We start from the raw sequence: 27,570 nt of genomic DNA, 5'->3' as shown, positions 1-27,570 counted from the left end.
TCTTGACAGCGAGATACAAATAGGGTGTTTTAACATATCGCGTTATTTCGTTAATTGATATAGCATTATATGTAGAAAAATGTAGAAATGAAGAAATGAAGAAGAGAAAGAAGCGAGCTTTTGCTTGATCTGTATTCTTTTTACTCAATGTGTTGATATGAATAAAGTGTGTGTGTGTGTGTGTGTGTGTGTGTATATGTACATGTGTATGCGCGCGCGCGCGCGTGTGTGTGTTGTGTGTGTGTATTTGTATATAAATCATATATTGTTATAATGTCATATATGATTTTACTATAAATCAAAGGAAATATTTTATTCGATATCTTTATTTTTTGCAGTCATTTCTGATTTACGTATCAATGTTCGCAAATCGATCACTCGTGTTTTGAAGTTTTTTTTTTCTGCGATAGTAATTCAAACGAATTATTGTTGCTTGATTTATCAATTAATTCCGTGAACGTATTGAACTGTAATATATCGATGATCCTTGTAACAACATATTCCAAGAAGCAAAATGAAAAATACGGAAACATTTTATTTTTGCAAAAAAAAACTATCTCTTTCTGTATATGTGTTCTGCACATGTGTTACACTTATAAAAATATACTGTCGGCCGTCGTGTGTGTGGGCGATAATGCATACGTAATAATATTTATTGCACGTAACATATGCATGTCGCAATATGTCAGCATATGGTCTAAATGAGGTGGGAACGAAATGAAAATTGTAAACATTAAGTCGATATTTCACCATAAAATTAATTCTATTCGTATATTTTCCTCACCTGTTGCATTCTCATAAATTTTTAATTCCGTTCTTTTCTACAGAAAGAACAGAAGTTTGAGAAATTTTTACTTAAATTCCCAAAACGAAAGAGAGAAGAAACATATGTTTGAATAAAATAGTAAAAGGTTGAAGTTCCCAATTAAAAAAGAAATCTCTTCCCTCTCCATATCTCTCTTTCTTTCAGAAATTTAAATGAAAATGTGTATTTCTTTTGATACTCTATTTTTTTATATACGCACGCGATTTGGGAGTTAGTAAAATACATATCAAAAGAATACAATCATATAATGATTACACAGACACCAATAACCTAATTTTTCGCGCGTACGCACACAATTCATTTGGCATCTTTTGATTTCTATCGTACAAAAGTAATTTTTATTATATCTAATTATAATATATATCTACGTCGAATATATAATATTATTTATAATAATAATAATAAAATAATAGTAATACATGTACAAACGAAAATAACGAGAAATAGTATATTCTTGATAATTACAATTAGTAAACGATAACGGCCAAGTTCTATGTACAGAAAAAATTTCTGTCATTCTGATACGTCTTGATTACACAAACCTCGTATTGTAAAAACACTCGTGCAGTCCCGATTAAAGTCATGATTGTAGCTTGGCCTCGGGATGCTTGTCATGGACGGAATATCAATTTCATCTTCGAATTTTACCTCAGTAATTTATAGTGATAATTATCTGTATTGTCTTGCGCGAATAAACAGCGATGTAAAATATTTTGTAATGATTTCGACTGTGGAACAAAGAAAGCCGCTCATTAATATTAACAATTCAATTATAAAACGGTATATTGTGTCATCGTAAATTTCAATCACCAAGTTCTTCGGAAGAATGACATAACTCCGGTTTTTCATTTTCATAGAAAAATATTACACAGAGAAGCATTGTAGATAATCTTTGACGAAATTGTGATTTTTTTAAAAATAATATATAATAAAAAGATTTTAATAATTTAAGCTTTAGAGATGTATGAACAGGACGGAGTAATAAAACCTTGTTTTTTCGTTCATTTTACTAAATTTCTAATTTAGCAAAAGTGTCATTTATTTAAAAAAAAAATTTCTCATTAATAAATTTTTTTGGAAAGTCATTCTTTTACAGAAAAATATCACTAATTTGTCTCAATTGTGTTTCATGTGATAAAACATGTAATACTGAAACACTTGCTCCACAAATCTCGAATTTATTTGTACTTAAACGACTCATCCGTCTGTCAAAATATTTTCCCGAAGAATGGGAAAGAAAAAAAGAGAGCACACGCGCATAATGTAACACAAATAACACATTTGGCGTGTGAAGGGGCCGACAAAATTCGTGTCATTCTCTCTCTCTCTTTCTCTCTGTCTCGCAAAACTCAAGAAATTTGCCCATAACAAAACTAACCGAGAGATAAAACACATGCCCATCGTCTTATAAGATAAGCAAAATTTATCATACAAGTCCTCGCGCGAACTCGCGCGCGTTTATTATCGCGGGATAAGATTCAAGGCACTCGCGCACTCGTCGATTCCCTTCAATCACACGATATTTATTTATTTGACACGCGATTACTTGCTGAAGGCTAGATTCAACTGGCCAGTCTTGGTGCTGGTCGCATTCGGTGGCAACGGACTGCTAAGATGCAGCTTTTCCTGACGTTTGGCGGCGCGCGCTAAACACATAAAGGCTCCTAGCAAAACAATCGCGCCGATCGCAGCAAGGGCGCCGGAAACCGCAGCATGGGCCACCGGCGGCACATCCACCACCAATTTCAGCAAGGTGCGCATCTCTTGGGGTAGCTCGTCGACACACTGTACAAAAAAAAAAGAAGAATATTAAATCCGATTAGACGGATAATCAATTGATTATATTCGTTTTAAAGATCTCATCTCTCAAAGTCACGAATTTATATGTTGAATAACTTGCTAAGTTATTCGGAATTTTTATTATTCTCCTCGCCGTTAAATAATTTGCATATATATTTTTTCTCTGTAACTTTATTTTTATATTAAAACTCATCGTTAAAAGACATCGAAATATTTGAATCTCTTTATATAATTCAACATTTTATTAGCAAAGTTATATGTTAATGAAACAATTTGTAAGCGTGTGAAAATATAAATAGAAAAATTCTTCATTTATTTAAGGCAAGATATTTCGCGCAGAGTTGTCGTTTCAGGTAAAAAGATCGATTTTTGTCTTAACAAACATTTCGAAAATTTACCGAAGTAATTTTCACACATATAGAAATCTTTTTCAAATTCAAAATAATTATACTCGAGTCAGAAATTTCTTCGTTAATGTTGTATTGTGAGGGGACGCCGTTGAACTCTTTATTAGCAGAGTCGGAATACGAATTCCATTAATATGAATCATGAGCTAAAATGTGTGTGGTATTCTACGTGCATGGTATTCAAATGCACGTCGTTTCGATGTTACATCCGTGCAAATGGCGAACGGTAGGCACGTTCGCCATTGTCGTGGCAGACAAAAATAAAATTTTATCCATACGATCGGCTCGACGACGACAATTCGTAAGCAACGACATTCCTTTGTCAGTAACATATTGTAAATTAAGGATTTCATACTCACTCCAAAAAATATAATCAACAAAGAAATGATGTATGATGCGTATTTAAAAAAATAAAAACTTAAACTTTTCAAAGATTAAAAATAATATTATATTCCTAAATATTTTAATATGTATAAGTTCTGCTTTTTTAATGATAATTACGCATAATTATTTTTTATTTTACTTTTAGTTTCGTCATTTCAGTTTCTGGTAAATAGACATTTTACTCGCACATTTTTCTCTCACAATGTGAGATACTTATTCGCGCCGCGGTTTTTCTATTTATTTAATTAACATAATAATAGTTTAACATATTTAGTAACTATTACATTTGTGAATTTGCGAGCACATATAAAGAACGAATAACCTTCGTTTATGTTGATGTTCTCATTAGCATTATTACTAAAATTTATGCTACATTAGCAAGCTTAATGAAATGACGCGAATCGCGAACGTGCATTTTCTTAAGTAGTGCTTTTTTTCCAACATAATTATTAGCCGTAAAAAAGAGGTCGTTCCCACTTTCTGCTTTAATTTACCATTTAATTTTTTGTATCTACAATTTGATATATGAGCAATAGTCGCCGTGCTTTATGTTTGTTTGATATATTCATTATTATACAAGCTGATGTGTAATTATTTAGACAAAACATGTAATGATTCATATATAATCATCTTAGAAAAAAAGTATTATAAGAATTTGTAAAAATAATATAACATATATGACGTAGATTTTGCACTTCATTATAAATCACTGATCGATCATCTGATTATATATGATAATCAAGCAAGAAATTATCTACATACAATTGTAAGACACACACACACACACACACACATAATATGTATCAGTTAATAGATATATTAATGCGTGATATTACTGCGTGATGATAATTTTTTTATTATACGGTATTATTATTATTATTATTATTATTATTATTATTATTATTATTATATATAATTACTATTATTATAATATATATTAAAACGATGATGAACATCTGAAGATAATGGCTAGATGAAATAATTATTGTAATAGCTTCTGTATACTTACATCCTCGAACCACATAATGGGAAAAACGATGTCGGGAAACGAAGCGACCTGTTTGATGTCTCGCACTTGGCTAACCGCGAGATTTATCTGTATCCTCGCTCGTGCTTTCATAGCCGTGCCCATTATCGGTTGCACATCAATGTAAAGCTGATGTTTTTCGGCGTCTGGTGGCGATATGCCCGTCACAGCCTCTCGTAAAGTCTGATCGGCTAGAAGAAAACGAGATTAACCGGATAAATAATATGATGGAACCAATCTGAAGAGATATATCAATAAATAAAATAAATTACTATACAAAAAATTTTAATTATATTAAAATTGTAATTATATCATTATGTATAATCTCTCTTTCTTTAATTTATAATATTGAATTTATTATGAGAATGTTAAGACAATTGCTGTAATGCTATAAATTTTATCTATACCTATATATAAATAGGATCAATTTAGATATAAATTTTGCACTTTTATTTATTGCTATAAAGATATAATGCGTCGTAGTTGGCGTAAGTGGCTTAATCACATTAATCATATTTTAAGAATTGTATTGAAGATTCGTAATACCTTTCAACGCGTACATATAATGGCAATGATATTAACATAATGGAATCTATCAATCTTCCTAGTTTGAATTTTACAAATTTGATGTTATTCTTTCGCATTTATAATTAGGCGGTTTTATGTAAATTAAATGTTTATACAAGCGTTGGTATAAAATAATTATATTCAGTTTTGATAAAAAAAAACTTCAAAAGCCAAACTAACAAGAAAAAAATGTTACATCAAGTTCAAAAATCGTTTCTGAAATATTTTAATTTAGGATTTCTTGTTAATTTTAAGATTATTAGCATTAAATATTATATAAAATATAAATAACGTATTAAATATTGTATAAAAAATATTATGCAAAGAGAGAGAGAGAGAGAGAGAGAGAGAGAGAGAGAGAGAGATTTAAATTTCACTTGTTAGTAAGAGCATTTTTATGCTTGAAGTACATGGAACAAAATCTCGAGTTACTATCCTAAATTCAGAGCACTGAAAGTAAAAGTTGACAGCGTGAAAAATTCGCGCAATATATTCAGGCAAGAGAGAGCTCGTATAATATTTCGTGGGAGAATCATGGCATTCCGTGACGGATGCGTGACGGAGAAAAAGATTGTTTCTAAAAGAAGAAAAATAGGCCTCATAACAGACTATTCAATCGACTCCTATGTAGTTTTGCGAATCCAGAAACAGTAAGACACATCAATCGTTTACGAAACACTGGCTTAAACAATCTTAGTAAATCAGCTGATCGTTTGATTATTTATCTATGTAAAAAAAGAAAGAAAGACGAGATAGCGCGAGGAACGAGAATCGCGTGTTAATAGTATCCGATAGATTGATTATATTGGTAGTCGCAAACATCAAAAATAGTTGCGAAAAATATGACGCACGTTTTGCATAAGAAATAAATTTATCATGAAATATTAAAAATAATTAGCAAAGAAATACTTTATGTGCTACGGTTATGTAAGATAATATATTTTTCAAACGGCTATTCCTGATTGCGGAACGATATAAATTACGCGTAACGATCGGTTAGGCGACATGCGTCAGAGATTCTTGACATGATGTTATGTCAAGTATGAAATGATATGTGTATCGTGATTAAGGAAGTCTATATAGAGTCAAATCTTGATAATAATAACAATTATGACAAAAACAAGATGCGATATTTGTCATGCGTTAATTAACTATTCTGCGTTCTTTTGATATCTCATCCAGAATGAAAAATATTCTAACGAGCGATTGTAGCGATTAAGACTGGTTAAAAATAACTGAAATTTTTTTATTTTTATATAACCGATTTATATGCAATACGTTCTATTATTTATGTATCTGTTGTCCTTATGTTATATATTGTATATATTTATTATATATTTAGTATATATTATATATTTAATAAGAGATCGTTTTATCTTAATACTCACCAAGATAGAAATGCGGGAATGTAAGAAGAACTGGCGAATCGTACTGGCACTGGGAAACATTAAATGTGCCTTCTGGTGCACATGGTGGTCCAGCTGGACAGTAACATTTCTGTGACGGCAAATTCTTTTCCGACGTAAAGACATTCGTCGGAGGAGAAAATCTATAGCCGGGGACTCCTCCGGCAGCTATCACTTCACGCTAGAATATAAATTTTGAATTTTTGAAAGACAATCGCATTGAACCTGTAAATGTTCACACATTAAACTGATAATTCAAACTGGTTAAAAAAATTTAATATATAATTTAGACAATATAAAATAAAATAAAGCTACTTTTCTTTATACAAAGTTTAATTAATGTCGAGATATTGAAAGGAGAAGATCAGAAAATATTATTTTCTTGCTTTGATTTTGAAATCTTGAGAAAATTATTCATTAGATTACAATCTTCATCCGTTTCTGCTCGAATAATTAAAAGTGCTTGATAATAAAGTACAAACCTGAAAAACGAGCGGCAACGTCCTGCAGAGATCCTTATCGAAGACCTTGAGCACAGTCTTCTTAGTAATATGAGGCGGAAAGATACTGCCATCGGTGCCCATGATGGAGTCGCATTCTGGCGTGGTCCAGAAGCCGAGACCATCTTTGCCATTCCACCTGTCCATCATTCCGAATTTCGTGATATCGTTGGCACCTGTGAATATCGTGTATAGATCCGGCATGGTGGAGTTCTTGCCATAGAGCAGACCGAACTGATCGTATGGCAGTTTTTGCTCCTTGGGCACAACATCCTTGGCCAGTTTCAGCAGAGGGTCCTCATAACCCCAGAGTAGCTGCTCGACCGACACTTCGACGAATGGCTTGATCTTGAGAATGTCCATGATGGATGCCATTGCAAGTCGTAGAAAACGAGCAGCATGTTTCGATTGGGTAGTAGCCGACAGCATGGGAACATTTGGCACGACTACGAGATCATCTTGAGAACCGGCCGACAGATCCTAAGATTTTGTCGAAAAAAGAAAAAAAAATTTAATATCAATTTGCTTCAAAATTATTCTGAGAAAAAGAAATCTGATTAAATCGCTAAAGGCTTAATGGATCCGAGAGACTCGTAAAAAAATTAATAGACAATAAAAAGATTTTTTTGAAGAGTAAACGAAGAAAAACCAATGAAGAAGAAAAAAAATAAAGACTCTAATAATTAATACACACACACAATTAAAGATATAAATAAAATATAACAAAAAATAAAAAATAAAGCAAAATTATAATAAAATACAAAAGATAAAAAGAATATATAAAACTTATATATATATTTGTAAAGAAGCACAGAGGAAAACTCAGGCAGTGAATAAAAAATCTTCATGTAGACTATTATGTAAGCTAATAAAAAACTCTTCCGCATATTCATAAATATTCCGATTACGTTTTCTCGGAGCAAGAAAATGATCCGTGTTTTCTTTCTTTGTTACTGAGTTATGCATTAATGCACCTAGCTATATACTATAGAAGCGTTTCTCTGATGAATGTAGAAAGTCGCCACAGTGATTTCAATGCGCGAACAAGAATAGCTGTACAACTGAGATGGCGACGAGGAAAACATATCTATAGCTAATTGAAATGATGCGAAGGCGATAAGATGGATCGATTATCATGCAGCGCAACGCGGATTTGTTGGCTTTTCTTTAGTAATCGATATTCTCATATTTCTCAATAAAAAAGAACAATCAATAATCTTGCGTAATACATCCTGAGCGAGAAAAGCATTGAATGCCAATTGCGGACGTTATAAAATTATTAAAGCTTCTATATTTCTACCTCTCTATTTTGACATGTTTTAAAAATATTTGCATTATATATACGCCATTTATAATATAAATTAATATTTTAATATGCACATTAAATATGTATTAAAACATCAATGCGAACACAACTTTTTGTAGAGTAAAATACCGATCGCACACATACATACATGCACACAAATCTTAAAAGTAAAAGGTTGATTAATTAAATACATTGAAATGTGCATTCAAATTAGAATGAATACGTTATAAACTATGACATATGACAAGGTTTACCTCATCGAAAGTAAATGTTTTCTTGACTTTATAGCTAACGGTTCCATTGTCGTTGAATTTAATGTCGACTTTTTCCCAGTGCTGTAAATAAACGTACGGACCCAATTCTTGTAACGCTGGTTTCTCGCCATTGTTCAAAAACTCGTCAGCATTTGTTACATTATAGATGTAGATCTGCATCCGCGGTACCACCGGCGGTTTCTTCCAAAACTTGTACGTACGACCTCCCTCTTGTATCGCGAGCTCTTTATCGAGGACGAAATCGATGATATTCGGAAATAGTACCGCTAAAACGGCAGCCAGGATTATCAGCAAAGCTCCGATCGCAACGGCCGCCCCTGAAAAAAGAAAAGATGATAAAATGAATCAACAATCATGATAATGAATGATTAAAATATTTAAAATTTTTAATCGTGGAAATTAAAATATAAATTATAATAAGTATAAATTATTAGAATAAGTATAAGAGAAAAAATTTCAATGATTATAAAAAAATGTAAAATTTTTCCGAGATTTTTAAATAGATACATGTCCATACATTTATAAGATGAAGATAAAAAATTGGCAAACACAAGAACAAAGAAACGAATGAAATATATTTTGCGAAAGGATGAAGCAATGGAATTTCTATCAATTCTTTATTCCAATGTTTTTTTAAATCTTGCTTTTAATTTCCTATTCTGATGTATAGTAAATCTGAAATAATTGGCAAATAATTAATTTGATCAATGATTTTCTTTCATGGCTAACAAGAATAGTTACATCATGATCTTAGACTGAGGTCATCGACCTACTGATTCGATTAGCTAGAAGCCGAATGCAAAAGGAACAAGGTCAACCGGTTTTGAAAACCTTTAAGCGACGTCTCCTTGAAATGGTCGTCTCTTTTTTTTTTGATCTTCCACATGTTATGGTTATATCTTGAATAAATTTTATGTCCGTCATTATAAGCCTCTCGTCTAATTGTAAGAGCGAAACAATCGTCGAACCAGTTGTACAACACTTTGCGCTTTTCTTGTAAATCTTTATCCTTTGGCGATTCATTTCTCGCATGCACGGTATATTATTATTCACGCCATGTACTACATTTACACACTGCACTTAATGTTGCAGTTATTCATGATAAATAAGTTGCACGACTGTGATAAACCGAAAAGAGAAAGAAAGAATCGTTAAATCGAGAAATGAAGATATTAAATATGTAAAAGAGAGATCAACAACATATCGATAATATATAAAATATTATATTAATATTTATAAAATAATGTTTATATATTGTAGATATACAAAATAACATATTTAAAAATTATAATATATTTAATTCTCACTGGATCGACACACCAACTGCGAAAGGTCTAAAATATGATAGGTATATAATATATACATATATTATATATCTATTATAAGTGAAATGTATATAGTAATCTCATTGATTATACATCACGACATGTTATACAAGCCGACAATCGCGAGTTGCGAGAGATCTTTCACGTGCAGCTTACTTTCTTCGCGATAATATGTAAAGATCCGAGGAATCGGTCCCGTTGATGTGTCTCATCGAGATTGTTTTCCTCTTCATCTTCGACGTGAAATTACGAAATCACCCGCCCCCGCGGCATGCAAGCGGAAGAAAGCTGGCCGGCGCATCGATGCCATCGTGTTTCGCGGGCTCGCTTTCTAACAGCCGACTCGAAGTCGCATCCGCGCCTCGCGGAAGAAACACCAGGCTTCCTTCCCCTGGCTCTCCCATATATCCCGCAGACTTTTCTTTTCCGGCTTTCCACGCGAGCGCGCGTATTTATTTCACGCGCCCGCAAGGCATCTGAGTGTTTGTTTTTTCCTTTGCAAACGGCCATGTGCTTTTTTTATATATAAAACACAACATGTGAAATTGTATAAAAACATACATATATTTTAATATCGTTAAAGCAGATTATTTTAAGAAGTAAGCGGAATGTATAATTAATTAGTATTCTCAGAATTTAATTTAATGCTTGCGCGAAGTACAACTAATCAATTCTTGGAACACCAGATTATTCATTTTTCTCTTTTAAATATTTACCCTGATGTATATTATTCGATTCATGTTTATACCGATTATAAATTTTAATCATCCGATTACACGTCATTCAAAGATATAATAAAAACAGAAATTTTTTTTGTTTATCCATAAATCAGTCGATGAGCAACACCAATAAAAATAACAGCAGAAATCTTACGAACATTCTCTGAAGAGAATCAGAAAGAATGATGAAGATACTTCTTATCGCGCTTATTTTCCCCTGAAACCGCAATTCGTGCTAATACATAGCTGTTTCCTTGCTATCGCGTAAACTCGAGCGAGAAAATTTCTCTTATTCAGGAGCGTTACGACCGCGACCACGTTTTCGAGAGTACTTGACCTCCATTTCCCGCGAAGCGCCGCCTAACTTTATAAATGCACGATGTACAGTTACACAGAAGAAAAGGACATTTTTGTTTTGAAAATATATTTAGTTTTAACATGGAAATCTTAAAATGAGATTATATTGCATTAATTAAAGAAAAATATAATTGCTTGAATAATTGTTTACTTGAATGAAGCCATTTTATACAGTTCAATCAAGAAAAATATATTCTTATGATTTAAGATTTAATTTTCAAATGGAAAAGAAACAATGTTAGATAAAAAATTCGATAGAATATTTTTAAATCAAAGATTATAATTTTCTTAAAGTGGTATTAAATAATTATATATTGGGATAACAATTACAATATTGAAATAAGATTGTAATATTGTTGAAATTTAAAATTATTAAATTCTTCTAAGAAGATTATAAATTGTTGCGTATATACGAAACAATAAACGCGTTAATTTAAGTATATAAGTTTTGATTTAACACTTATTTTTTTTCTGTGTAAGTACATAATTCCGTAATTGCACCGATAAAACAATGTGTGTCGGTCATGCAAGTGACTAATCAAAGCTAAACTTATTGATACATACAATCTTATCCGGATATGTGTGTGATTAGATGCGATTATACAAATATTTAATTCTAAATATATATGTGGTACTTTTACACATATTGCATATCTGACACATGTGCGAGAAATTATACTTATATAAGCAATTACATATATATTTAATAGAAAATGTTATTAATAAAGAAAGTCCGAGAAAGAGATATCACATCCTAGTGTTGTACGTCGAAAAAATCGACCTCTCGATATTATTTCTCTCTCGATTACCGAAGAAACTTGATTACTAAAGTGCGTTTACGCAAGTGCGCTAAATTCAGAGTCGCGCGGCATTCCTGACCTGACAACTCCCGTCGGCGCGAAAACCAGTGTATGCGTAAAAATCGATGCCCGGTTCTCGGGATCTTGCGACACCACTTTATGTGCCACGTGCGAACGATCGTGCGGCAAAAAGTCATTACATTTTCAGTCACGTAGAATAAGATACTGCCCAAGACTACGGCCTTCGAAGCGGACGGTCTTATTTTGTAACGTGTTCGATAGAGACGATCGGGATCTGGAGAACGATCTTCAAGATGCAGCGCCGAAAAATCAAGATTAACACACGCAAGAGATTTTTTATTTTCAAGCGAGCGCAATAGCGTAAAATTTAAAATGTTAAATGTAAAATTTTGATAGCGCAAATATTTCGAAATTTTAAAATCATCCGCGATGTCAGAAGAGCGAATGAATGAAGAGGCGCGCGTATCATTAACCCATGGAGAAGGAATTGCACGATTCTCTCCGAGACATTGCGGATATTGCAACGCGCATAATTATCGATTGGCTTGCGCTGGCAAACAGAGAGGAGACGATTACAGACTATTCTTGGCGCTAAAGCTGACGAGCACGTTCTCGTTGACATCGTCGACGTCGGAAATTTTAACATCTTCTAAAATACGACACACATATATATTAAAATATATGTTATTCTCTTTGATTATTCTCGTCAAAGGATTTTTCGACACGGAGCAGCCTCGACATTTTTGTACGATTGCTGACCATCGACTTTGTTAGGAGGACATCATCATTTCGGTGCTGTCTGTTCATGGTCTTCGAATAAGGAATCTCGCCCCTCTATACGCAATGTTTGCGTATAGAGGGGCGAGTGTCCTTATTCGAAGACCATGAACAGGCAGCACCGAAATGATGATGTCCTCCTAACGAAGTCGATGGTCGGCAATCGTACACACGTATAGATTGCATGCGCAATAAGCGACCTCGTCGCTATGTAATAGCTTCGTTCTTATAAGAGAAAGGATGTCTTCGCATGACGGATTCGAATCGCACGAGACCAAACGAATACCTCGCAACGTCGACATGGAATTGCAATATTATGTATACATTTGGATAATACTTGTGAAATTTATAGTAATGTCCTACAAACTGTATCGTATATATTATTGTGTAATTTAATAAGATGGGTATTTTAATACATCGAATATCAAGAGATTTTTTTACTCATATTTGTGATAACTTGAATAAGCTTACGAAACATAAATCAATAATGTGCGTGCACTACACATGATTGAGTAACATAAATTAGATAAAAGAATCCATCCGATATATTTAAAAAATATTTTTAGTAGATTTGTGATGAGGAATATTATTCATGCTGTCAATGCTTAATCAATTTTTTCGAGAAATATCACATCACTACAGTTATATTGTTATATGCAAGGTTGTATCGATGTGTCAAGGTTATATTGATGTTAACAAGTATCTTTAAAAAGACGAAATTATCTTCGAAGGAGTTCTTGTTGCTAACATTAAAAAATAAGTTTCCTTTCGAAGATAATTTAATAGTAAAGGTCATATTTCCGGAAGTATGATATTTGTTCAAGTTATAATTAAGTTGGCAATGTGATTTCTTCAGAAAAAATATTTCGAGAAGGAAACAAATAAATTAAATGATAAATCTAAAAATTGTAAATTAATATAATCATTTAAGAGTAATATTTAGACGTAATACATGGAGAAGCATGATACGGCAAACGAAACGTGAGAACGAAACGAACTCTTGAAGCAAATATCACGACTTAGGAATCCGACCGATCCGAAGCGAGAATCGGCGATTTTAGGAACGGAAAATTAATTCCGTCTCTTCATGGCTCATCGAAGCTCGTATAAAAAATTCCTGCGCGTAATAACGAATTAATTATGCGAGACACAATGTATTTCGATTGACGTCATACGATTGACCTTACGATCACTATACACGGATGAAAATGCGATAATGTAGCTCACGGCTCCTTTTTTCAGCAGCCGTCATGGTCAATCGACTTTTTATAACAGATTAATTAAGATGACTGTATAACATCAACGAAAAGTATTATAATTACGAAACTTTTGTAATCTTCGAGGAGAGCTATTTATATTTTTATGAAAAATGATTTAAAAATCACAAAATTTTAGTAACTTAATGAAAATTCCGCACGATGCTTAAAAGTTACAATTCTATTATGTATTAACAGAGAAAATTTCTAAATATACACAATAATACTTTTTATCAATATGATTTTACCGCTCTTTCTTTCTCTGTAGATATGTAATCTATTAACGTAATAATACATAAGTACAAAATATAAGTATAAAACATGAGGAATACTTTCATTACTTTTACTGTAAGATAATTTATGTAAGTAGCAGAAAGATTTCGAAAAAAGCGGCAGAGCTGGTTATATTTGTAATTACTGGTCGAATCGTATAACGATTGCTCAACGTGTAATTTTGTAATGCGAGCAAGAATATATATTAGATATATAAGCAATTATAGAATATTTTTATTTCCTTTTCATTCCACCTTAAAACTTTCATATCAATAGCATTAGCATAAGACAAAATTAGGTCATAACATATCGAAATAACTGCAAAAGTCGATTATTTATTGCATTATTTTCATATCGACATTATTATCGTTATCATTATGATGAATATTTCCATGCGTAACGGATAGAGAAGATCTCGAAGGGATATTTTGACCGAGTTCTTTCGAAAGAAAAATCTTACAACGCGCTTTCGATAATGCGCGCAGCGGCAAGTCGCTTTCTAAATTTTCACGCAAAATCTATCTGCAATTTTATAGTGTACTCGTCAATCCGCGCACCTGGTCTACATTAACGCCGTTAGTATTAAATACATACAATATTTACATTAATGTGCACGCTATAACGTCCGCTTGTGTTCGTATGCGTGCGATAAACGATACATCAGCTGTGAAAACTTTAATGAAGCGACGTGATAATAATGGCCGATATGCTGAGTTCGACGTCAGCGAAGAAAGTTTCGCGCGATTGGAGTCTTCACATGTATAATCGCGATCGAGAGACGGCATCGAGCTCCTCTCGTGGGAAGAAAGTTACGCTCCTTATCGATCCTCGTAATCCTTACGCACGCGCCCGCGTGAGATTTGTTGCCAGGATTTTTCTATTTTCTCGTCTCCACACGCGGAGATTGTCCACGTAACGACGCCGGGAAAGGAAAGTTATGCTAGCCGCAAAAAGCCGATATAGCATAATCGACTCTTCTCCCTGGACCCCCTTGACCGATATCGCGACGCGATAATCGCGATTAACGTTTCAAGTATTTAATGTATGCAGGATGATTCGTGTGATTGTAAACGCGAGAAAAAGATTCCGTATTAAAATCCCGGAAGAGTAACAGTTTTTCCAATTAGGAGTTTCCTTGCATGGATATATGTAAAAAATGTTTTTATTAAAAGTTTAAATTAAGCATATTATTATTAGTATTAATTTTAATTTTAATTTAATTAGTATTTATATTATTAAGTTATTTTATTTAACTATTTTTATTAAATATTAATTAATTTCGTAATAAGTTAAAAAAAATAATATATTTGAGTTACGCAGAAGTAGAATAGATATATGACGGACTCAAAATCTTTATAAATAGCTATAAAAACAATTTTTATATATACATGAAATTATTAGAATTTAAAAATCATATATTTCAATATTATATTTTTCATCAAAATCATATAATTTCATATTATATTTTTTTGAAAGATTAAAATCAAACTCGATTTAAAAAAAATTGTCCATAAGTTGAAGGAACAATTATATGCGCGCTTATGCAATATTATCGAAAATTAAATTATCTAGAGACCTTGTGATTAGGCTGCTTTCGTGCGAAGATAAGTCGTGCATGTTAAATTAAACAATTTGTATATATTAATGTCAAATATATTCGCATTCATTAAATTACACAAGAGAAAAAGGTATTTTGATGTTAACAAGGTTATCGTCAACATATAAGATATTATCTATATGCAAAAATTTACTCATCGAAACGCAAAAAATGTTAAGAAGTACAACAAAACTCATTTTGTCTACATATTTTTTATATAAAAAATATCGGTTATATGATTGCTTATGTATTTTTTATTATAATTAAGAATTATCTTCTTAATTGTGTAATTATTGAAATAAATATATTTTTTAAAATTCTCTAGTACCTTTTTTTCTAAATGTATCTATGTGTCTACATATATTTATATAATAGAAATGTATAAACTTTAAATTAAAACTTTACATTATTTTATGTAAAATATTATATTAATATATACATGTGTGTGGAAAGACTATTCATCTTCTTTAAATATAATCACGTTTTATAGAGAGTACATAAAAAATTTCTGGAGAAAATCATTTTAGAAATAAATTGATGAGAATTTCGATAATTGATTGATTGTCTGTCTTGCATAGAATTTTTCAAAATTTTCATCAAATATTTTTCCAGAGCATTCTTTTGTGTCAGCCAAAATACTACAGTCTACTCATATTGTAAAAAAACTGACGATATAATGTCTTTATACAATACGTAATAGTCCAATCAGTTTGTTCCGCCGATCACGAGGAAAACCGCGAGGACGAGCGTGTAATTATATCGAAGCGTGTTTGCGATGCAATGTGAAAAACGGGAAGTGCGATAGCTAATAGCGAGTAATAGAGAGGAAAAGCGGAAGCGCTCGTTATCGGATCAGAAGGGGAGATCACGAAAAGGTAATGGCGATAAAGAAGTAATAAGTGCGACACACGCGGGATTCGCAATATATAATTGTAGCGTCATGGACGAGACACGATCAGGAAGACGACAGGAAGGAAATTTATTATATGTACATACGTATGTCTTTTATTGCACGCGCGTAATTATTCATACGCGTGCTAAAGACGTGCACCACAATGCGCAAAAAAGCAGGAAAAAGGTGAACGGTGAAAGGATTTCCTATTTCCGAATGAGCAAAAAAAGAAATACGGTTCGAGCGTAGCGCCACGGAAATTTCTATTGTTTTTTCCTGTTTTTTTCTCTCTTGTACGATCGTGCATTTATTCGTATCGCAAAGCGTATTAGATATTAATCGCGTCCAAGGTTGATTACGAAAATTCCGCGAGAAATTCCTCGCGAATCATTCTAATGCGCTAACCGTTTATAAGTAGCATTTCGAGTAGTATCGATTAAGATTATATATTTCGTTTCGTGAAAAAAATCACGAGATTCTAAATATTTATTATTATTTATTTATTTATTAATATCAGAATTGCACTATTTACGAAATAATTTTTATTCAATTTTTTTTATGAAATAAATTTTTAGGAAATGTTTAAAAGTATCTTGTTTATGTAAGTAAATGTTTATTTAAAAGAAAGTAGTGAGTAATTTTTCTTGCGCGATTGATTTTCCTTTATTCTGAAATTTTTAGCGCACAACTTTATGATTATGTGATGTACTGAATACTTTGTTTTTTTAGCAATTTGCCGTATAATTTATATCGATAATAAAACGGGGCTTGAAACAGCTCTTTGATTTTTACGATATGTGTATTGTGCGTCACGATTGTAATGGTCGTGTTATTTATGTGAATAGGAATTCACGTCTTCTTTTCTTCCAAGATCTAACGATGTACAGATTTTTCCACAATGGAAAGAAAAAGGGGAAACAAGTACGACGCCCATTCGGAAAATCAGCGGGTACAACGCGCCGTAAAACGTCTGCAATTACATAGACATTTCGTATAGATAGGGAGAACGGGACTTTCGGGGCGCTCCAGTTCTCACTTCGAGATAATCTATTCTCACGAGTATCCGATATTATCGCGAAACTTTTGACAATGCGAAAGATCCGTCGTGAGACCCGCCGTCTTCTTAACACCCGCACCCGCATCCGCATACGTGTCTCGGTACCACTCGGCGGCGCGCCGGAAGTTGTCCCCTCAAACACAGACACCGAGGAACTGACTCGAGAGAAGTGACGAAATATCGATTGTTGCAAAGTTATTGCAGATTTTCAATGAAGAAGAGAAATAATTTACGGTTGGTTAGATAGTAGGAAAGGAGAAACGATAAAAGGAGAAGGTTAAACAGGTAAGAAAGACGCGTAGTTATTTTGAGATTACCGTTACACCTTCGTGTATCGAAATAAAACGAGATAACATCTGTGCTTAATACACTTCTTTCCGTCAAATGTATATTTTATACGTATATATAGTTATATGCATATACAATTTACAAGCAACGCCGTTGCACGCAGGAACTTTCTAATATGTACTTGCATTCGTACTGGATGATTATAGAACTGCAGCCTTAAACGAGCGGTTCGCGCGTGTAAGCGGATGTCGAAGACTAAAAATCAAGAAAGTAGACTTGATACATAACACAAGAAACGCAAAAATATTTGTAACAGAAAAGGAGATGTGTTAAAAATTAGATTTTCTTAATGTATAAATTTTTGCATAAAATAACTTTCTTTTATAATTTCGATTATTGTTAGTATTCTATTTACATAAAAAATATAATTCAATATAACTGTGAAAGAGATATAATATTAAATTTTATTTTTTATTATATTATAAATTAACTCCAAATATTACGTCCCTTTAAAATATTTATCATATTATCTAAAATATTTATCAAATTCATAAGCTGAAAAATAGCGAACGGATAAGATGATTAATTTAACAACACTGTCCTGAGATACGCTCGAGATAGGCGTATAAATTGCTACGTGGGGTGTTGGAAACGGTTTTCGCCTTCTGTTCCTCTCTTCTCTTCTCCATCACACGGTACCTTACGAAACTAGATGAATTGTATGTAAAGATAAGCGTTGCAACAACACTACTTTCGTAATTTCTCGCGGGCTCTCTAAAGAGCCTCATCTTTTCATCTAACAGTAATTGCCGCAAAAGATGTTACTTATTGTGGCGTCTATTCTTAACTTTTACTCGCGCGATTCTCTGTACGAGAGATCTCGCGCAGGCATCTCTCTCGTTATATTACATTTGCACGAGGTCTAACCGGTGGCACAAACTAACGGTGTGCGCACGAAAAAGCGAGTGAAAGTCTAATTTCGAGAGTGATCGATCTGCACTCGAGCCTCATTAGACTGATCGCTAACAAATTCGCGATACTTCTATCCGCGTAAATCTCGCCGCAAGTGACAAAAATCTTTGATCATAAATCTTTTTTTTTCTTGCAAATATACAGCGTTTCTCGAAATTTTTTCTCTAATTTTTTTTACGGACTCAACCATATATTATTTGACAGGTGAAATTATTTTTATTTTTTATCAGGAAGTCAAATGGATATTGACGATAAGTAGTAAACATTTTTATTATCTTATGAAAAATAATCAATCATTTACTAATATATTCAAGAATGATATTGGTAATTTTTTACTCTGAAAAAAACTTTATATAAGAATGCAACAAAATATTCTCCGCGCTAAATTATTCTTGTCGTTAGAATTCTTTCAATTAATCATTCCAAGATTTTAGATAAGTTGCTAATCATTTTATGCGGCCGGCGATAATTTTAATAATAAGTTATGATTATTAGATTCAACGTCTTTTCCTTTCACATAATATTTAAAACATTAATCTAACGTATTAAAAATTCAATAAAAATAATCACGTTCTGATAAATTGGATCATATAAATACAACCTTGAATGATTCTAGATAACTAAAAATTTTAAAAAATTGGACTTAATTAAACATTTAAAAAAATTTTAAACAAGAACTTGATTTGATAATGTTTAATGTTTAAATTAAGAATACTTAAAAAATTTGTTTAAATCTTTTAATTTACAATATTTAAAAAAATAAACTAAAATATGTTAAATAATATATTCTGCGATTAAAAGCAAGCAATAATTTTTTAGTCGTTAGAAGCAAGTAAATCTTTTTTATATTAAACTACGTATGTGTGACAATATGTAATGATAAATCTTTTGTTACGATATCACAAAGGATGGTAATTGCGTAATTTCCACGAATTCTAGCCATTCATTCATTTGAGAACGCAAGTTGCTCGATTTCAAAGAAATTCGCATGGTAAAATCACGCGAATAGCATTGCTCTTTATTCAAATGTCATTAATTATTCCAGCACAGTTTGCGCGAATCGAGAAATGTACGCGTTTCGCGATTATGACACATCGTACATTCGAGCTCGATTCACATTTCTCCGTAAGTTAATGCGGATTACGAAGGCGGTCATTAAGTCGACGGTAAGACCAGCGACACCGAGAGAAAGTATGAAAAGTGCAAAGGTATTCTCTGTCTTTCTCTTCATTTCGCTACGAGAGTGTCGAAATTGAAAATACTTTCAACGAAATTGAAACTGCTTTCTACGCTTTGTAAAACACACGAACGTTTTAATATATTTCTCGTATTGTTAAAAGATAAGTCATTGTTGTAAAATAAAATATGAAAGTAAATCGAATTTATTTTTTTCTTCTCTTACATAATTTTTCATACTTTGGAAATGATATGAAAATTATCTGTGAATATATATCTCTTACGTTCTGAGCAAGATGATTCATTTCTCGAACTCGGTCAGGATTTGGAGGGAAGATCAGAACTGTAGAAGTTCTAACAAGGGAATAAGATTTTAGACTCTGAAATTGACATTATGCAAGTGTATTCTTACTTGCTTGAAGTATCTACGTCCATCGCATAATCAACGCTGACCATCATTTGTCACCGCTAATCTTCGCGTGACTGTTACATCGTTCCTTCTCATTAACCTTTCAACCGAAAGCTTCTTCCGCTAGCTCGACTTCGTTCGCGCGCTGATGGAAAATAGTGAAGATCTCACTTACATCGAGCACCAGCTCGCTAAACAATAGTCCATTATACAATCTTTATTCTTTAAACCAAAGAGTTAATGAAACATCAGTATTTTCCTTTCCTTTTTTTTATAAATAATTGAATAAAAAAATATTAACTTGCATTTCCATTGATCTTGATATTACGCGATATATTTATATTACACATGTTACGATACAATTACATATTGCATATGTTTATGTGTTATTTAATTTGATTATATGGGATGTTTCGGTTATACACTTCCAATATTCTTAATCTTTAGAGCGCATAAATAAAAAATAAATACATAAAAAAATTTGATCACTTTTTCTTCGACGAGAAAATACCTAACAAGTCGCTATTCTACATCCTTCTCATATTTCAACGTTAAATATCTCGGAATTTAAACTTCAAATTAAAATCTCTGAGAAAATAAAGTGTGTGAATTTTCGCGGACAATAAATTTCCGTTACTTATTAGCACCGTGTAATTTTGCGCGACGGAGATCTAAAGACCCGTACATCTCGGAGAAGTGTCGTGGCGAGTCGCTAAGAGGCAGGTTTTCGTTCGGTCGAGGTTTATTCCACCGCCTCGCCGATCGAACGTTGCATTCCTATCGAGTCGAGAATGTAGTCAGCCATTGGTTTTTAAGTCGACAAGTCACAAGAATAACTCGAAATAAGCCAATCTCCAATCGATACACGCGTAATCTACATCTTGATAGTGTTCTCGAAAGGAGAATGCGCGCGTTTAACGAAGTTTATCTAGACAAATATCCTTCAGCAGATTTAATATTCGATGAAATTGTATATTTGAAGATCGCGATATTTCATCGAAAATAAAAATTATTTGATTATCTTCTGCTCGACAAAAATTTCGACAAGTACAATTTAGTTTACGAGTGATAAAACAAATTTCCGAAACTTGTAAGTAAAGTTCTCTAAGATCGTTGGAAAATTAATGTAAATTGAAGTTTGATTAACTGAACGAAATTAACTTTCTCCCAGAGTTTTAAACGAACAAGTTAGATAAACCGACTGACTTCGTCAGATGAAGTGACGAGGAATAGGTGTAGAGAAATAAGCAACGGGCTCTCACGAATCTACGGTCGCATGTCTGCATCCATCGAGACGGAAGAGCGAATAAGGAAAAGGACGGGTTTATTTCACATCCAAACTTCGTACTCTCCGTATTCCGGCTTTGCGCGCTCGCGCGTTTTGCAATTGCTAAGTAAAGAGAGAAGCGCGGCTGATTGCTATCGTAAATAAAGCCTCATAATGAGAACGCCATGTTTCTCCGATTCGATGAGAACGCGAATGATTCGAGTTCGTTGAACTCGAAATGTCGAAGAGTTAAGGTTTTGCACCGAAGAGCTAATGTTTTATCGATTACTCTGCCTGGAAATGAGAGCATTGGGAAGCATCGAGAGAAATCCGTCTCGTGAAATTATCGTTTTCTAGGTTTCACAATAAGGATAACAATGAGACAATTTTTTTCATGCAATAATTGTGCATCTTTTGATATAAAAATAATAATACAATCATAGTTAAAGAAGTTGAAAAAAAATTTATGACTGATAATGAGAAAAGTATATTATCAGGATCAATTATTGATTTCCTTTTTATGCTATTCTATTTATTTGACTTTTTACGCGAAAATCAATTAGAAATTAAAAAGGTATAAAATTCTACACACAATCTTGGAGTGAGAAAGATGAAGAATTAAGTTGAATCTAATTGCAATTGTCGGTTTTAATAATCTCTACTTCCGTAGATTATATGTAGCTGTTGTAACACAAATGAAGAGAGAGAAAAAAAGGAATATTATTTCAAGGAATATCATTTTATAGCTCTAAGCAAGCCTGACCTTAGAATTTTTAAACGTTCGCTGAGAGTTACGTATTAATGTTTACTCATGTTTTTCTTATGGACTAATTTAAATACTTATTATTTTTATAACTATAACTATAGAAAACAATAAGCGTTACTAACCATATGAATTTATTGCAATACTTTGCATTCTTATTGCATTACCGAGAGCATGTTTTACAAGTCACAATAATACGATAATAAAGTAAAGCATGCATAAAATCTGCACATAGCCTTCAATAAAACTTTTATCCGTGCCTTTTGATTTTTACCTCTCGATATCAGTTTGATCAGCGACAAACTATTCGGAAATTGTGAAGGCAATAACTATATTTAATCATGTTTGAAATTCTATCGATATCGAGTTTTTAATTATTATTTTAATTTTATTTTTCCAAAAAAACATATCGAGACGCATAAACAAAAAATGCGAAAAATAAAAGAGACGCTAATGAGATAAAAATGTGAATAATTTGTGACAAGTTTTCCTTATGATTCTTATGGTTCTGTTGTAAAATCGAAACTTGCAACAACAAAATCGATAAATTGATTACTTTTACCTGAGGAACGTTTCATCGCGAAAAATCAGAGAAAGATGAGTAACACGTCGAAAGTTTACATTTAAGTGAGAATTATTATTGTTGATGTTGCTACACGCGTGAAAAAGATATATATATATATATATATATATATATATATAATTTTCTAATATAATATAAAAAATATAAATATAAATATAAAATATAAATATAATATATATGATATAAATATAATATAAATATATAAATATATATTATAAAATATAAATATATATTATACAATATAAATATAAAATATAAATATAAAAAATATCATAACATAAAAGATATAATTTTATAATGTAATTTTTTAATATAATTTTTAAAAATCAATATTTAGGAAAAAAGTTTAATAAAAAAAATCATAATCTTCTGCAGTATGTTATTTAGTAAAACATGTATGAATTACTCGAAATATGAGACTATTTTGTATGCAAGATTTGCACTTTTTATTTGCTGTGTCAAAAGTAACATGTCCAAGAATACACTAGAATCGACTATGACAAACCCTCTTATTCAAATAAAAGTATAACGAAACGTAGTGATACATAAGCAAAGCACGCATGTATATACATATTTGCATGCAATGATTACTTCTTGTTATATAAGAGTGCTTCCTGTTCTTACGCCACATAATATCACCACATAATATGTATAAAACACGCCGGGCCTGTCTTAGATATTATTCGCTTCTAGCGTGTCACTTGTATGACAGGTAAATAATATTAAATAATATTAGATAGTATAATAACGCTGGGCAGTCCTTTTTTATACTGACAATCTCTTTAACTTATCTCTATAACTTATTATGTTGTTATATTCCATTAACTTTTATTTTTACATAAGAAAAGTAATTCATTAAAATAAGTTTTACACAAATTATGGCTTTATTTTTTAGTTAAACTTTCTTTTAATTAAAAAATAAAGCCATAATTTGTGTAAAACTTATTTTAGTTTTTGTGTAAAACTAAAATAAGTTTTTGTGTAAAAATTTATTTTTAATTTTCTTAAAAAAAATTCTAATATCGCATCTTAGGTAATTTTATAATCTTACAACTTAATATATATATATTTTATAGAAAATAATAAAATTTCTAATATTCTTTGCATAAAAGTCCGTAGATTCCAACTACATCACCTATGAGATAATGGTCGACATTTTCGTCAGGTGAAAACGCTATCGAATGCTTTGCATATGCATATACATTCGGCGAGAAAAGCAGCAAACACCAGGATATTAGATACGCGATGCATTTCGCTAACGATCGCGGAACTCGTCCTCGGATAGATGGTTTGACCGAGGTCGACATGGACATTAATAGTTGCAAAGTTCATCCTCTGGCAAGCAAATAACGCGTCTCTCTTTCTCGATAGACAAAGAAGAAAAGAGAAATACGTCGACTGTTTACAATACTTCGAATAATTCTTAATTATTCCTGCGGATTCATAATACATATTTTTTTTCTCATTATCATAATAATTAATCTGAAGGACTTTAACGTCAATCGATCGCTCAATCGTCTCTCATCTAAGAGCATAATATTTCATTATTATATATCAGATCTTTGAATTAATAATGCAAGAAATAGTCATCGTACTTTGGCTGACATGTACGAAGAAAAACATGAGTTACGACGCGACGATGTTTGACTATACCAGTCATGGAAACTCGTTTGGCAGACCTTTGTTTTAATTAATATCTTGTTTTGACGAGAATAACCGGTATAGCGATGAGAACGATCGATATCGATCGATTTATAACTTGCGTGATGAGTCGGACAGTTAAAATAACATCAAGTTATTTTTAAGGAAAAATATCGACTAATAAAAATACGAGAGATCTCTTTGAAATAATTTTTCTAATTATATAAAAGAATGAAGGTTTTATTATGTATCTTTCTTATTATTTTTCCCATACTTTGCCTTATTTATTTTATATTTTTATTTTTATAAATAAGAAAACTGCAATTTTTTGACTATTTTAGTCTTATGTACGTTTTGCAAATTTTCAAAAAAAAATGTATTCAAGATTACATAATTCCCCACACTGGTTATTTTTCTATCAAAGAATTTTTTTCCTGTAATAAATTGTATTTAAAGAAATGTTATCATTTATTGCGTGAGTTTTCTGTTTGGAATTATAAAGTTATGTTAAGATAAAATTCTATTAGAGATTCCGGAAGAATATCATGGAAATAGTCTGTTACATCATTACGTGGTTGAAGGAATGATAAAAGCAAACGTAACGTTCTTTCCTCAGAATTAATCTTTCAATCGTGACGTCTCTCTCTCTCTCTCTCTCTCTTTCTCTCTCTCTCTTTCTCTCTTTCTCTCTCTCCCTCTCTTTTTTTCCTGAAATAAGCAATCAGAGCTGAAACTAATATAATATTAATGAGAATTTGCTTTAATGCTGTTAATACTGTTAATAAGAGAATGATTTCTACGTTTATTGAACAACAAATATTATCAAATAAATTACTAGAAATGTGACGTAAAACACAAATTTTCATAATCCGTCATTTTGTAAAGAGAAAAATAAGACTTTTATGAAAAAAAATTTTATCTATAAAATTTATATAAGATAATATTTAATAAATTTAGTAAAAGTTTAATTTTTATAATAAAAATTTTATAAAAGTTTAATAATTCTTGTTGGCATGCAAAAATTAATTTCTTATTTTTACATGACAGAATTATTGGATGCACTGGAGGAATAAACAGTCATACATTACACGCATGCACGTAACTTTATTTTAATAAAAAATTTCATAACTTCCGGAAATGCGCCCGAGATTAGTAACTTATGCTCTACAGCACTATCTAGAATTTACAGAACAATACGAAGTCATTCATCATTTCACGCATTGGTACAATAAACCCGAGAAATTTTTGAAGAGTTTCAGGCACGAGCCGAACGCAGAGTGAAAGTATCCGACGCCCACGAATATGTGAATATGCGAGGTGACAACAGGTTCCTAAAGGTGAACAACAATATCGTTGTCGTCGTAGGGCCTGCAGCTGAGAAAAAGAGAGAGAAAACATGAAGCTACACAATACCGTGCTAAATAAACCGCAATGATTCAGTGTGGTCGACCGTGCGCGCGATGACACATTCATTGAATCAAATTAAGAGCAGCGACTACAACCGTGACATTACTCGCGAAGATCGAGTTAATCGTAGTCTCTCAGCTGGTTTAGACATCTCGATTCATGCTTCGAGCGAGCACTACCGTGCTAACTACATGCAATGCAACATGATTTAAGAAGGAAAAACGATTTAAAAAGTAATTCTTCATAAATATTATGCAATTTGATAAATAGAAATCAACTTTGAAAAATCGATGAAGAAACGATGGAACAAATTAATGACAGATCGATGACATGCAGCTATCCGATCGAGCTGAAAATCCTATTATATACGAATTAAACATGAATTACATGGATCGCGCGAAATGTAAAAAATGATTTAAAATTTCCAATTAATTATGTTGTGACAAGAATTCTTGCTATATAAAAATCTATATAAAAATCTATCTTGTATATACAAGTTATAGATTTTCTTTTTAACGGAATTTTTTATAAATCGGTCGTACATATTTCTCTTTTTCTGAGACTGTTAAATGTACATCATTAGAAATTCAATAAGAAGCTCAGAAATTTAGATGAACCATTAAGGTTACGTGATTTTCAAGATTACCTCCGAATTTGCTTGAGAATTTTGATCGATTCACGTTGATTTCATTATTCTTATTTGAATGTATATTATTATGACATCTGGTCGATTGATTTGCAACGTCGACAATCATCACATTTATGACGATTTAACCGTGAAATGTGCAAACTTGATTTTTTAAAATGCCTCAATATAAATGAATGCACTGAACATATACTCGCATAACATTTTTTTCCATGTCGATTATGACGTCTATGCAGTTTTTATTTAATAATAAAAAATAATAAAAAAAAGTCTAATATAATAAGGATAAATGTGTATAATGAATATACAAATGTATAAATGTGAATGTGTTGCTTGAACACGAAATCTATAAAAATTGCAATAAAGTCAATAGAATTTATTACGTATAGTTTAAAACTATTTAATTTGCTCGACAAATTTTAATCTCGCGTATTTTAATTCAATAATTTTCACGATTAATTATTTCCACACACATTTATAAATATTTTCCTATTTATCATTATAAATATTTTTATTTTTAGCAATAAATATCATTTATCCAAATTTTTTTATAAATAGCAATCTCGATCAAATCAGTTATTCTAGAAAAGATTTCATCCCGAAAATGTTGAAATGATAATTGATTCATTTGATAAATTAAGTATATAAATATATTAATAGAAAAATATTTATATTACATTAAATATGTTTCGATAAATTTTTGAAAAGCAAAGATTTTTTTCGAATTAGCATCTCTCTTCTAAGATGATCGATTGAAATCACAATCGAGCATTTTTTCAAGTACTTACACCATCGTCTGAGAAAACCGCCCTGCAGTTTGGCGCAGATCCCGCGATGCACCCTCAT

At 31.8% G+C, this 27,570-nt stretch overlaps 1 protein-coding gene across 1 annotated transcript; it reads right to left on the bottom strand.

Moving 5' to 3' along the window:
• Positions 1-515: 515 nt before the first annotated feature.
• On the bottom strand, positions 516-27,570 carry LOC105249336 (scavenger receptor class B member 1). The gene is made up of 6 exons (XM_011254714.3): positions 27,513-27,570; positions 8,478-8,815; positions 6,900-7,397; positions 6,400-6,598; positions 4,427-4,635; positions 516-2,611 (listed from the first exon to the last, which is right to left on the bottom strand). Exons 1-6 carry the CDS (start codon positions 27,568-27,570, stop codon positions 2,369-2,371), a joined length of 1,545 nt encoding a protein of 514 aa, XP_011253016.1. The 3' UTR covers positions 516-2,368.

Source organism: Camponotus floridanus, unplaced genomic scaffold (assembly GCF_003227725.1).
Source record: "Camponotus floridanus strain SB8 unplaced genomic scaffold, Cflo_v7.5 scaffold45, whole genome shotgun sequence".
In the NCBI taxonomy this organism is placed as follows: domain Eukaryota; kingdom Metazoa; phylum Arthropoda; class Insecta; order Hymenoptera; family Formicidae; genus Camponotus; species Camponotus floridanus.
The sequence above is the reverse complement of the archived record's forward strand: the minus strand, read 5'-3'. Positions and strand labels throughout refer to the sequence as shown.